At 36.4% G+C, this 14,911-nt stretch overlaps 1 protein-coding gene across 1 annotated transcript in view; it reads right to left on the bottom strand.

Moving 5' to 3' along the window:
• Positions 1 to 14,911, bottom strand: part of WDR64 (WD repeat domain 64) — a 126,293-nt gene that overhangs the window by 37,334 nt on the left and 74,048 nt on the right. The window contains exons 15-17 of the mRNA XM_070474360.1: positions 10,086 to 10,262; positions 4,924 to 5,054; positions 685 to 786 (exon numbers count right to left, since the gene is read on the bottom strand). Coding sequence (XP_070330461.1) covers positions 685 to 786; positions 4,924 to 5,054; positions 10,086 to 10,262 — 410 coding nt within the window. The remainder of the gene's footprint in view (positions 1 to 684; positions 787 to 4,923; positions 5,055 to 10,085; positions 10,263 to 14,911) is intronic.

Here is a 14,911-nt window from a genome sequence, read left to right as displayed (position 1 = left end):
AAAAAAAAAAAACCCTGCTCTCTTGGAAATGGATTATGATTGCTCAGTTATAGCAGATGTCATATGAAACCTGCTTCTATATGATCGTTCATATTTGCCCTATAAATCTTTTTTTTTTCTTCTGCTTTACATTAGTGCTCATAGAGTTGTATTTTAGCTGCAAGTGGGGTCAAGTGAGCATTTTTCCTCTCTGCTGTGGGACTGAATGGTAAAGGGAAATTGGATAACCACACAGCAAATCAGATCCCTCTGGGGCCATCCATCTACAAAAACAGTAATAGGGAAGAAAGCTGAAGCCAAGTATGTCAGTCTAAATATATCTTCCCTCAGTTGTGTGTGTATGTGTGTGTGTGTGTGTGTGTGTGTGTGCTCATTCAGTTGTGTCTGACTCTTTGTGACTCCATGGACCGTAGCCCACCAGGTTCCTCTTGTCCATGGAATTTTTCAAGCAAGAATACTAGAGTGGGTTGACATCTTCCTCCTCCAGGGGATCTTCTGGACCCAGGGATCAAACCCACATCTCCTGTGTCTCTTGCATGTCAAGTGAATTCTTTACCACTAGTGTCACCTGAGAAGACCCTTCCCTCAATTGTACCTTCCTAAATGCGGGGATGAGGAAAACTCTTTTTATATCATCCGCTTAAGTCCCAGACAATATTTCTTGATCAATAAGTGCTAAGTTACCTTACACATTCAGGATTACGAAAGAGAAATAGTATGTCATTAATTCTAAAGCGTGTAGGGTCCAAGTCAGGGTCTACAGTGAAGCAATCATCTGGTCTATACCTAGGAATAAGCATACATTCACAAGATTAAAATTTACAAATAAGGTAATGTGCATAATTATTATATATTCCATGCAGAGGTAATCAACTCCTGAAATGTTGATGATCATTGAATATGGAGAGAAAACCCAAAAGTATAGCATTTGAACTCTTCCTTAATAAACATGTATATAACAACATGATCATTTAGTGTTTAGAAGTCTTTTAATTCAATCAGTTTGTCTATTAGTTCAGAGAGTGAGCTTATACAACCTCCTGGAAGTTTCTTACAGTTTAAAGAATAGATTTCTACTCTTTGAATAAGTGCAGTGAGAAATTAGAATAAAATGTAGTTACTATCCTCAAGCACCTTATAATTAAGTAGAAAAGGAAAGCAGGTAATTCAGTAATCACACTATTCTTCCTGCTCCAGACTCCAATTGACTCAGATTCCCAAGAACACCTTCCTAGGTAGTTTCATGGAAGCAGAAGGATGGTCCCCCACCGTCTGCCCTGGCGCTTCATAGTAGGTTTTTAAAGCCATGTTTGATATTCCTTATAGGAAATAGATGTTGTAACAAACTGTTCTTTTTCCTTTAGTGAAAATTACCTCTGCTAATATGGATGGACAAGTGATGAAGGACCTGCTGGGGAGTGAACCAAGATCAAAGGAAGAACCTGCAAATTTGATGACTTGTTGAGCTACAACTTTTTACATATTTGTGCTCTGCAAGTGAACTGCATGGTAAAGTGGATTATTCATTGGCAATAACAATTTCTAGTTTGCACCCCAGAAAGCATGGGACTTGGAACAGAAAAAGGAGGACTATTTCTCCTGACTGGTGAAGGGCTCTTAGACAAAGTTTGAGGTAGAGGTAGAAATGGCCATCCTTAACTTTAGAGTCTTTAAACTGGACCTAAATTACTTTGGACAGTTAAATTATATGTTTTGCAAAATACTCTACTGATTCTAAATCAATTGTTTTAATATAATCATCTTTTTGTGGGAAGAGGACACTATATGACCCATTATAGTCAGTTATTCTTCTTTGGGTCCTAGATTTGCATGCATCCCTTGGCAAACTGCCTAGCACTTCAAGAATAGATTCAAGAAGAATCTCCACCTTTGAATTGGGAATATTCTCAGGGGACCTGCGATCTCTTTTAAGCTGTGGCAGTAGATTATGGTCTTTGCATTTTTAGTCTAGTAGATGCTTTCCCAAAATAGTGAGTCATGCATAAGCTGACACAGTGTGAAAACTGTATTAATAAGAAGATGAGGAATTGTGTGGTGTTATTATTTAGGAATAAAGTGACACACATACAGTCTGTGAGAAAAGCCTAAGGGCAAGGATTGGAGGAAAGGAATTGAAGAATGACAGGAATTCTAGGGGCACGCCCAGCAGACCCTGAGCTGAGGTAAAGAGGAGGGGTTTACAGAAACAGCTACTTCAGCTTAAGGTTCAAAGAAAAGCATACCCAAAGTCCCAAAAAGAAAGGAATATTTCCTCCCAAAACTTGGCTAAAAGTAAAAACTCTGACATAGACTGAAAAGGGGCATTGCATGTAAACATATGCAAGTACTATAGCTAGGAGAGGCAGAGATTTCTTTTGCTTTTTCTTCTTCTTTTCCCTTGTCTTCTCTGACTCTCTTCTCCTTTATACCTCTTTCCTTCCCCCAAAATGCTTAAATAGAATTGATTTTATTTTTAATTTATTGTTAAGGTTCTCGGCCATCTTATACCTGGAAGTACAACTTTAGAAACTCTCTTAATATATGGTGACACATGCCCCTTGCTTGGAGCCCAATTACACAACTGAGGAAAGGTTATTATTTTTAACCCATCCATAACAAATAATAAAATGTTACATTATATCCTTTATCAGTTCAGTTCAGTTCAGTCGCTCAGTCGTGTCTGACTCTTGGCGATCCCATGAATCGCAGCACGCCAGGCCTCCCTGTCCATCACCAATTCCCGGTGTTTACTCAAACCTATGTCCATCGAGTTGGTGATGCCATCCAACCATCTCATCCTCTGCCGTCCCCTTCTCCTCCTGTCCCCAGTCCCTCCCAGCATCAGGGCTTTTTCCAATGAGTCAACTTTTCTCATGAGGTGGCCAAAGTATTGGAGTTTCAGCTTCGGCATCAGTCCTTCCAATGAACACACAGGACTGATCTCCTTTACGATGGACTGGTTGGATCTCCTTGCAGTCCAAGGGACTCTCAAGAGTCTTCTCCAACACCATAGTTCAAAAGCATCCATTTTTTGGTGCTCAGCTTTCTTTATAGTCCAACTCTCACATCCATACATATCCTTTATAAGCAATGATAAACTATGGAAAATTCTGAAAGAGATGGGAATACCAGACCACCTGACCTGTCTCTTAAGAAACCTGTATGCAGGTCAGGAAGCACCAGTTAGAACTGGACATGGAACATCAGACTGGTTCCAAATAGGGAAAGGAGTACATCAAGGCTGTATATTGTCACCTTGCTTATTTAACTTATATGCAGAGTACATCATGAGAAACGCTGGGCTGGAAGAAGCACAAGCTGGAATCAAGATTGCCAGGAGAAATATCAATAACCTCAGATATGCAGATTACACCACCCTTATGGCAGAAAGTGAAGAGGAACTAAAAAGCCTCTTGATGAAAGTGAAGGAGGAGAGTGAAAAAGTTGGTTTAAAGCTCAACATTCAGAAAACTAAGATCATGGCATCTGGTCCCATCACCTCATGGGAAATAGATGGGGAAACAGTGGAAACAGTGTCAGACTTTATTTTTGGGAGCTCCAAAATCACTGCAAATGGTGACTGCAGACATGAAATGAAAAGACGCTTACTTCTTGGAAGGAAAGTTGTGACCAACCTAGACAGCATATTAAAAAGCAGAGACATTACTTTGCCAACAAATGTCTGTCTAGTCAAGGCTATGGTTTTTCCAGTGGTCATGTATGGACGTGAGAGTTGGACTGTGAAGAAAGCTGAGCACTGAAGAATTGATACTTTTGAACTGTGGTGTTGAAGAAGACTCTTTAGAGTCCCTTGGACTGCAAGGAGATCCAACTAGTCCATCCTAAAGGAGATCAGTCCTGGTTGTTCATTGGATGGACTGATGCTGAAGCTGAAACTCCAATACTTTGGCCACCTCATGCGAAGAGTTGACTCATTTGAAAAGACCCTAATGCTGGGAGGGATTGGGGGCAGGAGGAGAGGGGGACAACAGAGGATGAGATGGCTGGATGGCATCACCGACTCAGTGGACATGGGTTTGGGTAGACTCCGGGAGTTGGTGATGGACAGGGAGGCTTGGCGTGCTGCGATTTATGGGGTCGCAAAGAGTCGGACATGACTGAGTGACTGAACTGAATTGAAGCATATTTAGAATTGGATTGCAAGGGGAGGGTAAATTTTGCAGAATAGAGCAAATCTACTTGGTTTATATGTAGAATTGAATATGTCATGCCCTTGTTAGTACTGACCTGTAATATTGGGTGGAGCTCTTTTTCTTAAGAGCTTATGGAAAAACCCAAAAGAACTTTTTGACCACCCCAATAAACTGGATGTGTTGGAGTGGTGAATGAGAAGGAAAACCCTTCTTAATTACCTCTCACCATTTGACGCTGGCATCCCTGGGAATGCCAGATGAGATGGGGGAGGGTAGATTGGGAAGAAATCTTGGGCATGTGGGACTTTAAGGCTCTTGTTAGTCACCCATATGGTAATTGCCAGTAGGCAATTGGATGTGTGTGCTTGAAACTCTTAGATTATTATTTAAAATTACTACATATTTTAAATATTTGTTAAAGTTATGTATTTGGACAAGATTGTACATGGAAAGCATATACAAACTTTAGTACATGCTTTAGTACCTACACTATGTACATAAAGTATATACTCTAGTACATACTCAAGAAGAGTAAATGTAAAAGCACTTGGGGATACAAATAATTAAGGTTTACTTTATTCATATCATTCTGGGATTTAGACAGTACATACCCTGCTTATAAAGATAACCTCCAGGAAAGGCTCCTTGAGAAAATTATCATCTCTTTTATGTATTGCTTTTTTTAAAATAATGAATGTTACTTTGACTCTTCTGCAGTGCAGCTTTTTTAGGAAATGAGTATAGCATTTAAGGAAACAATGCAACTCACACTTCTCTGACAGTTAATGTTACAAAATTCCATAAGATGATCACACCATTTAAGGTTCCAGCAGCTATCAAATTATATCCTTCTATTTGTAGTAGATCGATGCAGTTCACTTCTATACTAACAGCAGGATTCTGAAGAGGGAAAGAAACAGACCCAGTGACCATCATGAACACAGTATCTAAGCACAGTACAAACACGATGTGTATACTTTGTTGTTCTCTTATTAACTTAAACTAAAAAAATGTATATATTTAAATCCTAAAGCATGCAATTTAGTAAAATCTAAATTATTTTGGAATAAAATATTGTAATTTGTAGAATTTAAAAAAAACAAGAAAAAATATACTCTTCATCTATTGTCTTCTTCCTTCAACCTAAACTATCAACCATTAAATTACCTTCCCATCTTTCTCGTCTCTTCAAACTTCTTGAGAGAATATCCTATATTAGCTCTTCTAACCTACTGACCTTCCTTTCACCCATGGCCTAGCTTCTGCTCCATGCACTCCCTGAAAGCTTTTTCTAAATATCACTAGGGACTTTCTTTTGCCAGTGCTATTTGATATGTTTCAGTTGTCTTGCCTCAAGTATTTTTCGGTACCTACTTTGTTAGGTTCTTGGGATATATAGTTAAACAGAATGTCAGTAAACCCAGAGAAATTTTTAATACAATTCAAGCATTCAGACAAACTGTTCAGATAACTGTTAATTCAGATAAACTGTTATTATGTACAATTTTTTTTGAGAGTTTATGTTTTATTTGACAGACATACTAAGGACTTGAAGCCTAGGAGATAGCATCTTAAAAGTAATCCTGGGAAAACTGCTCCAAGGAGGTGAGGAGGAAGCTAGATATATAGGAATCATCCAACAAAGGACACAAAAGATTACCGTTAATAAAAGAAAACTCAGTTTAAGGAATTTAACACTTTTCTATGTATGAGGAGATGCAAGAGTCTGGGCTCTCATCATTCCTTTGATATGCACCTCAGCTATCTGGGGCCAGTATCCTACTTTCACATCCCAAGTTTCCTCAGGGCTCACCATCAGAAGTGGCTGCGGTCTGATGGCTGCTAGATGGTAAGTATTCTTTGTTTCCTTCCTGAGTTCCCTCAGGACTTACCAGCTCATCGTCAGAGTTGGCTACAATCACTGATGACTGTGATATCTTTTTTTTACTGATATGGCAGACAATGTTTTATTTCTCAGTTCTTCATCTTGGTCGAAAATTTGAGCAATTTGGGAGACGTTTCATGACCAATTTTTGTCCCATGGTGCTGGGACATTCTTAGATCTGGCAAAAATTTTTGCTGATATGCCACTTTGGATGTTAATTTCTGGATTAGGTTCTGTTGATAATTAAAGATTCTCTGGATCCTCTGTCTTACTAGTCCATTATGATCCAGGGAATGTTTTAAGCTTATTGCTTCTTTCCATACCTAGAATCACACTAACAGAATTATTTTATGAGTCATAAATGTGATCTATTTCCTCAAAATGTTTAGCCATCATTAGTTTTGTCACAGGGCCTAGTTATACATTGGGTACAGTAAGAGACAACAACCTTATGAAATAGACAGGATATAAGTAATACAGCTAGTAATATTAACAAAGTCATAGGGCAGCATGGAGTCACAAAACACGTTTGGAAATGAAGAGCAAATGAAAACAATGATTACATCTTTGTTACAAAGCTATACTTTATCAACTTGTTGTAAGTTATAGCATAAGAGGAAACCTCTTTTGGAAAACAAAGATTAAAACTAGTATATTTTCCAAAAAGTCATAAAGTTATAAACCATGTTTATCAGTTCATCTGGTCCCATAAAGTTAATTCCTGTTGATCTGGATGAAGACATCAGATTTTCCATTAGAATTTTGTTTTGAGAGTTCTGGGGAAAGAGAGCATGTCTTTCAGTTTATCAGTCATTTTTTGCTGTTCCTTTGCTAAGTCATGTCTGACTCTTTATGACCCCATGGACTGCAGCACACCAGGTTCCTCTGTCCTCCACTATCGCCCAGAGTTTACTCAGATTCATGTCCATTCAGTTGCTGATGCTATCTAACCATCTCATCCTCTACCACCCTCTTCTCCTTTTGCCTTCAATCTTTTCCAGCATCAGGGTCTTTTCCAGTGAGTTGGCTCTTCACATCAGATGGCCAAAGTATTAGATCTTCTGCTTCAGCAACAGTCCTTCCAATGAATATTCAGGATTGATTTCCTTTCAGATCAACTGGTTCGATCTTGCAGTCTAAGGGACTCTCAAGAGTCTTCTCCAGCACCACTATTCAAAAGCATCAGTTCTTCAGTGCTCAGCCTTCTTTATGGTCAAGCTCTCACATCTGTACATGACTAGTGGAAAAACTACAGCTTTGATTATACAGATGCCCTAAAACAATAAAATAATGGTGGCATGAAACCCACATCCTGCCCAGTGAACTCAGTAAGTTAATGACCCCTAGGACAGGATACATAGTAGGTGATCATTAAAAATACATGTAGTGACATACAAAAATCTCAAAAGCCTACTAAAGAATATTTAAGTATATACTGTATGATTCAACTTACATAGCATTCTAGAAGAAGGAAAAACAAATCTAAAAAATATTAGAGAAGTAGTTGTCTTGAGTGAGGGGCAAGTATTGATTGGTAGGGGTATGAAAGTGTGTTTTATCTTGAGGGGGTTTGGATTGTGTTTTGAATATATTCCTATTCAAATTCATTGAATAGCACACTTAAATTCTGTGTATTTTATTATTTGTAAATTTTACTAAAAAATATAAATAGTAAATTCTAGTTAAAGATACATATACTGAAGTATTTAGGGATATGTACTGAAATTGTCATCTTACTTTGAAATACATTTTAAAAACAAGGTGGATTGAAGGGTGAGTAGGGGATGAATATGTAACTACATATGCAATGAAGCAAATATTGCAAAATATTTGTAAGGAGTAATTTTTAAGTGGAGGGTTTTATAGGTGCTCATTTTATAAAGCTGCCAATTGTTCTATATTTGTGAAATTTTTCATAAGGAAATGTTGAGAAAGAAAAACCTATGAACCATACACTCTTCAGAAAAGAGATTTTATATAATTACAAAGACTTTTTATATCCCTGGAAGTCTACCCATGGACAGAGAATTCAAGGATCCTGAATTAGGGAGTTAAGGACCCTGGTTCTGTAATTCTAAGGATCTATTACTAAGGACTTGTCAGAAGATGCTTCTTTTTATCTGTGTGTGGAAAACAATATTGGTTTCTTTCAATCTTCTTACAGTTCTGAAAATCAGAGAATATCTTGTAACAAAAATAGTTTGATGATATATTTTCCTTATTTAGATTTTTAAAACAATATTTAGAACAGCAAGAAAAAATTAACCAGATATCAATAAGTGATATCACCAGAGCAATATAAGAAGCTTAAAAAATAAAAGCTGAAAACAAAAAGTTAAAATTTTATTAACTGATATTGGAAAATCTAGTTAAATCATATAATGTAAACATGGTGAAATAATAATTAGCCAGAAAATGTGAACAACAATTTTGTGACCTCTTGCTATGACCCCAAACTTACCTTTCTTGTTAAAATCTAGGAGATGTTAAAAACAACCTAGCTATTTTTAGATAGATGAAAACATGAAATGCTAATGGACTCCCTGAGTGGAGCTGAAAGAATAATTGTGATTATTTCCAAGAGTAGTTTCTAATAAACTGTTGAAACCTCATCTACACCAAGCTGCTCAGAAATTAACATTGCCGTGGCAAAAATGACCATACACAAAGTGAAAACACAAATAAGAAAATGGGAAAAAATATTTGAAACTTCTCTCACAGAGGACTGATATTCCTAATACATACTCCTAATTATTTATACATATATGTGTGTACTTATATTCTTAATATATAAAGAGCTCTTTAATACATTAGAAAAAAAGAAAAATCTAGATAGAAATATAAACAAAGAATAGACAAATGAGGCATGTACATAAAAATATTTAGTCTAAAAACTTGTCATACCTGAAAGTTATCCAGAACTACTAGGGTCATATCAAAATAACTCAGAAACCTGAACTGTCCAATTAGCTTGAGATGGGATAATTTGAGAATTAATCAATAATGCAGTAGACTGAAACACATCAAGAATATTTAAATTTGTGATCTGATAATGATACTAAACAAATAAAATCCACTGACCACTTTTGTAGCATGCTAGAGAACCAATTTCTTACTTTGAATACTGATAAATGTAAGAAAACAATCAGTCAGTTACTTTGATTTCCTATCTGAACTGTACCTCGGTGTAACTAAATAGTTGATAATAGTTTTTATTTAGAGACACATTCCAGCTAACAAATAAATCAGAATGGTAAAATGGCAACTCTGAATGAAATAATAAACCTAGGTAGTGATCATTAACGACTGCTAACATCGCCCCCTCCCAAAAAAACAATATTATGTGAATTTTGATGGAGGTAATGACATGTGTACTGTAGTGACCTCCATGTAGTATAGAGTCTTTTTTTTTAAAATCAAAGCTGTGTGTACCAGATATAACTACCAGATTAAAGGAAGTAAAGAAGAACCTCTTCAATTTACCACAAGGATACAATCAGAAAAATCTGGAAAATGAGAAACCGGGCACCAATTGTCCAGTATTGTCAAGAAATTAATTACAAGGGGAAAAAAGATATTGAAAGATAATTACAGCTTTAAAGAGACATCAACCAAATGCAATAAATGGACCTTGATTGGATTCTGATTGAAACAAGCTGTAAGAAATATATATTGTATGAGAAGATCTGGGAAAATTGAAAACTGTGATGTGGTTATATTAAAGATGTCTTATAAATTATTTTAGAAAATATTTGAGAAAATACTGGTACCATTGTTCTATTTTTGAGTCATTACTGTTTAGAGATACGTACTGAAATATTTAGGGATAAAGTTTCACAATGTTGAGGATTTGCTTCAAAATAATCCATCCATTGACAGTGGTCATGGAGAAGTGGTAGAAATAATGAGGAAAAAATCTGGCCATAATATACACTTTTTGAAGCTGGCTAACAGTACATGAAAATACATTGTATTATTTTCTCTACTTTTGTATATGTTTGTAATTTTTCATAATAAAAAGGAAAAAAGTTCAAGAAGAAACTTACACCAACACGTTGAGAAAAGTTTTTCTCAACTATCAACTCCACATCTGGGAAGGGAATAGCCATGCTCCTATCTTTAGTAGACACCCTTAGATGCACAATACGATTCCCATTTTGTAGGACAGGCACAACATCAGGCAGCTCCCATATCACCGCAAGGTAAATATCATCTTCTTTACCCTTTAATAGAAATCCAGTGATTACATGAAAAATTCAGTTAACTATTTTGAGCTGTTTTAATGGCATAGAGAAAAATAGAACATACAGTGATATACTCACCACTCAGCTTTATCAGATCTTAAGCTCTAACTGTCCCTCCCTAATATAATTCCTCTTTCTTCTTTACTTTCTAGAGGTAACTAGTAACCTGAATATGGTTTTAGTCATCAAAGTTTATACCCACATGCCATATTCAGGTTTTAGTCATATATATAGCTTCCCTGGCAACTCAGATGGTAAAGAATCCACCTGCAATGCAAGAGACCCATGTTTGATCCCTGGGTTGGGAATATCCCCTGGAGAAGGAAATGGCAACCCACTGCAGTAGGTGAAGAATCCCATGGACAGAGGAGCCTGGGGGGTTACAGCCGCCCACAGGGTCACAAAGTGTCAGACATGACCTAGTGTCTAACATTGTTCGTATGTACGTTACATGATCTGATATTGCTTTCAGGCTTCTAACCTTTTTATAAAAGGTTATCAAACTCTGTGGATTCTTACTCACCTTGCTTGTTTCACTTAATTTATTTTTGAGATTTATACAAGTAATTACATGGCACTCTAGTTCATTTATTTTTAACTGCTTTATAGTATTGTATGAATATACTATTTACTTATCCATTCTCCTACTGGTGAGTGTTCAGGCTATGAATTTTTCACTGCATGCTTTTATGGACAAATGGCATATTTTCTAGTGCATGTACCTGGTGTAGAATTATTAAATTGTACGATATGTGCATCCAATTCTTTCTTAACATTCTGTCAAAACTTGGTTTCATTTGATTTTTTTAAAATTATTTTTGGCTATCTGATAGTTTTAAAATAGGACATTTAAAATTTTTTTAATTTATTAATTACATTAACCACATTTTCCTAATTTTGTAAATTGAACATATTTTTCATGTATTTTTGAGCCATCTGATCTTCTTATCTGTTCTTTGTCCATTTTTCTGTTGGGCTGTTTCCTTTTCTTCTGGATTTGTGTTGTTTCTTTTGATAGTCTGGTTCCTGATCTTATTTACCTGGGGTGCATTTGTCTTCCCACAGTCTCTGATTTGTTTTTCTACTTTGTTTTCTAAGACATGTGTTTATTTTTAATTTGACTGTAGTGAAGATATCTTTGTGATATCCCATTTATTCAGGTTGTCTTTATGTCCTTTAAGATCCCCTCCCCCTACAAGAATCTTGTATGTTATTGCTGGATTTGTTTTAGGTACCTTGATTTTTATTTGCTATTGTCATTATTTTTCCTGTTTTCTAGTTGGTTATTGTTGGTGAGATGCTTTTAGTTTTAGAATTTTCCATTTTTATATGGAAATAAAAGCTACTTTTTAAAGGTTATTTTGCTGGCAGAGCAGGATCTTTGTAGGTTGAAAGGCAGTATGGTAAAACGAAGAGAATATTGGTTCTAGGCATGATGACAATGTGTTTCCAGTCTTAGTTCTAGTGAGACCTTGGACAAAGTATATATCTTTATGGGGCCTTATTTTCCTTAGTTCATAGATAAAAGTCCTATTTTTAAAACCTTTATGTTTCTAGGTATAGATCTAACATCTCTGTTATCTCATACGTATGTTAATTCAAAAGTGTGAACCAATGGTACTTCTATATACTAGTTGATTCTTTAGTGTTTGCACCATGATGGAAATAGAAGGAATCTCAGCAATATCCAAATAGTGATCAGATATTGATATACTGAGCAATAGCTTGGTTAGGGTTGTGGGCTCCCTTGATGAGATAAATTGGCTACAGTGGTTTTAATAAATTTAGCTGGTTTCAGCTGAACAATTTCAGATAGCAGCTCTCAGACTCTCTGAATTCACAGAACACTAAATTTTTAAAAATCTTTTAAAAGATTGATTTAGAGTTACTAATATTTCATTTTACCAAGAAAGGACATGGGGGGACTCTTATTCAGAGACACTCCTAGGATGAGATTTGAGCATGATGTTTCATCTGCACGGATCCTTAAATCCCCAGAGGTGTGTGTGGAGGGGGCAATGTGCACTATGGTTTATGCATAGTTTTCCTTGCTTCCAAAGACTTAGAGGAGGAGCTGAACAAGTGTGTAACAGCCTTTGGTACTTTTGAAACTGGGGAGAGAATGGGCAGCAGAAAGGCTTTACTGATGGTGTACCAACAGAGGACTGCTGTGGGGAATGCTGAACCCCAACCCTCAAGAGCACCATGGCTGTATATCCCCACTTTGGGATTGTCACCTCTTGCATTTTTCTAGTAGCCAAAGCCCAGTGAGAAGAAAAACTGTAGTTAACTGGGCCTAGAATCTAGAGAGAAGAATAGACAAAACATGCAGAACAGATCCCAGAGTAGCTAGAACTTCTGAGAAGTACGATAACTTGAGCAAGCCTAAACAATACTTCAGTTCAGTCACTCAGTCGTGTCCAACTCTTTGCAACCCCATGGACTGCAGCACGCCAGGCTTCCCTGTCCATCACCAACTCCCGGAGCCTACTCAAACTCATGTACATTGTGTCGGTGATGCCATCCAGCCATCTCATCCTCTGTCGTCCCCTTCTCCTCCCACCTTCAATCTTTCCCACCATCAGGGTCTTTTCCAATGAGTCAGTTCTTTGCATCAGGTGGCCAGAGTATTGGAGTTTCAACTTCAGCATCAGTCCTTCCAATGACTATTCAGGACTGATTTCCTTTACGATTGACTGGTTGGCTCTCCTTGAAGTCCAAGGGACTCTCAAGAGTCTTCTTCAACACCACAGTTCAAAAGCATGGGAGTTCAAAACAGAAGCAAAAACCAACACATGATCTTCAAGTTTAAGAATCTGGTTGATGAGTTAAAGAAGACAGTGCCTGTCTGAGACTTGAACTAATAGCCTAGCAGTAGAGAAATGTTTCAAAAGTCAGCAAAGCTAAACCACAACAAAAACAGAGGAAAAATATAAGAAATCTGGAGGACAGATTCAGAAGACCTAATGAGTCAGACACGACTGTGCAACTGAACAGAATATGCAAATAATATGAGTTCCTGAATTAGAAAAAGAAACATATGCCAAAGAGACATCTAAGAAACAAATAATAATACAATGAATATCCCCTGAGCTGGAAGAAATACCTAGGACTTCAGACTGAGTTTCCTGTGGAACTGATGAGAAAAGATACACACATAGGCATGGACTTTAAACTCCAAGGACAAAGATAACATCTTCTAAATTTGCAGAAAGATTAAGTTGCTTACAAAGGAAAAAGACCAGTTTTGGATTGCTCATTGACAGCACTGTCACTTCAAGACAGTAAAGTTACATATAGACCAAATAAAAGGTCCTGTAACTCATGAATGGAGAAAGAAACAGCAACCCACTCCAGTATTCTTGCCTGGAAGATCTATGGACAGAGGAGCCTGGCAGGCTACAGTCCATGGGGCCGCAAAGGGTCAGACATTACTGAGCGATTAAGCACAAACACACAGAGGCACTAAAATTTTGGTCTGCTATTTACTTACTATATTATCATCTCTTTAATACCAGCTAGGAGATTTAGAAAATATTTTATCCACAACGTTTCATGGTTTTCAGTGACTTTCCTGAGTAGTTATCTAATATAGAATCCTGGGATTTAGAAAAATACCTACTGTATGTGGAGCACACAAAATATTTCTTGAATTGTGTTGAGTTTAGTTGGAAATTAGAGGAAAGCAGTCTTCCCTGACTCCCAGATTAGACTAGGCACCACTTGCCATCATTAATTTCTATAGCACTTTGTGCAAGCATTCATAACACATATAACAGGTGGATCAATATCAGTCTTTATTATTAAATTATAAGTTCCATTGTGAAATGGGAGATATCTTTCTGGTTCATGGTAAACATTTGGTAAATGGATACTGAAAAAAATTAGTGAATAAATGAAAGTATTCAAAAAATTAAGTATGTAAATCAAACCATATTTTACTTTAAATAGGCAGATAATAAGTGATAAGCAAATAATAAGATATCAATAATAATAAAAATAATAGGTGTTTTCAACATTATCCTTATTGTAAATTCCCCCCCTCCAACATTAATAAAATACCCTAAAATGCCCCATAGATTTACTATTCTATACCTTACAAGGGGTTTCTTATATTTCTTCATTCTGTCAATCCTTAGTGAACACTTACTCTGGGCAGAGCAAGAATACAAATATGAATGAGAGGTTTTCAGTCCTCATCAAGTTCAATCTATGGAGTTCTGGAGACATAAAAAATAAAAATAATCAAAGCAAAAACTGCTATAGTAGATCTAAAAGCAATTTTGACATGGGAACAGCACCATGCTACATTTTGCAGTTTTTAAAAAGGAGTGTTTATAATAGCAGATTTTCTCTGTTGGGATTACACTAACTTGAAACAGAGAAATTAATACATTGTCACATTTGAGAGTATATTACTAAGAAGTTCCTTTCTACAGTGCCACATTTTTAGGTAGTAAGTGAGCTTGTTTTATTTATTACTTCTTTATTTTTTAAACATTACAGCAATTAAAGATTCCAAAGGATAAGAAGGTGGAGATGAGTTTGGTTTTATTTCATCTCTCTAGAAATTGAGTAGATTTGTAGACCAAGCTCTGATGAAAGTAAAATTGTCAACATGAATGACT

This window comes from Odocoileus virginianus, chromosome 11, assembly GCF_023699985.2.
Source record: "Odocoileus virginianus isolate 20LAN1187 ecotype Illinois chromosome 11, Ovbor_1.2, whole genome shotgun sequence".
Classification (NCBI taxonomy): domain Eukaryota; kingdom Metazoa; phylum Chordata; class Mammalia; order Artiodactyla; family Cervidae; genus Odocoileus; species Odocoileus virginianus.
Note: the sequence above shows the minus strand (reverse complement) of the source record. Positions and strands in the feature narration are given on the sequence as shown.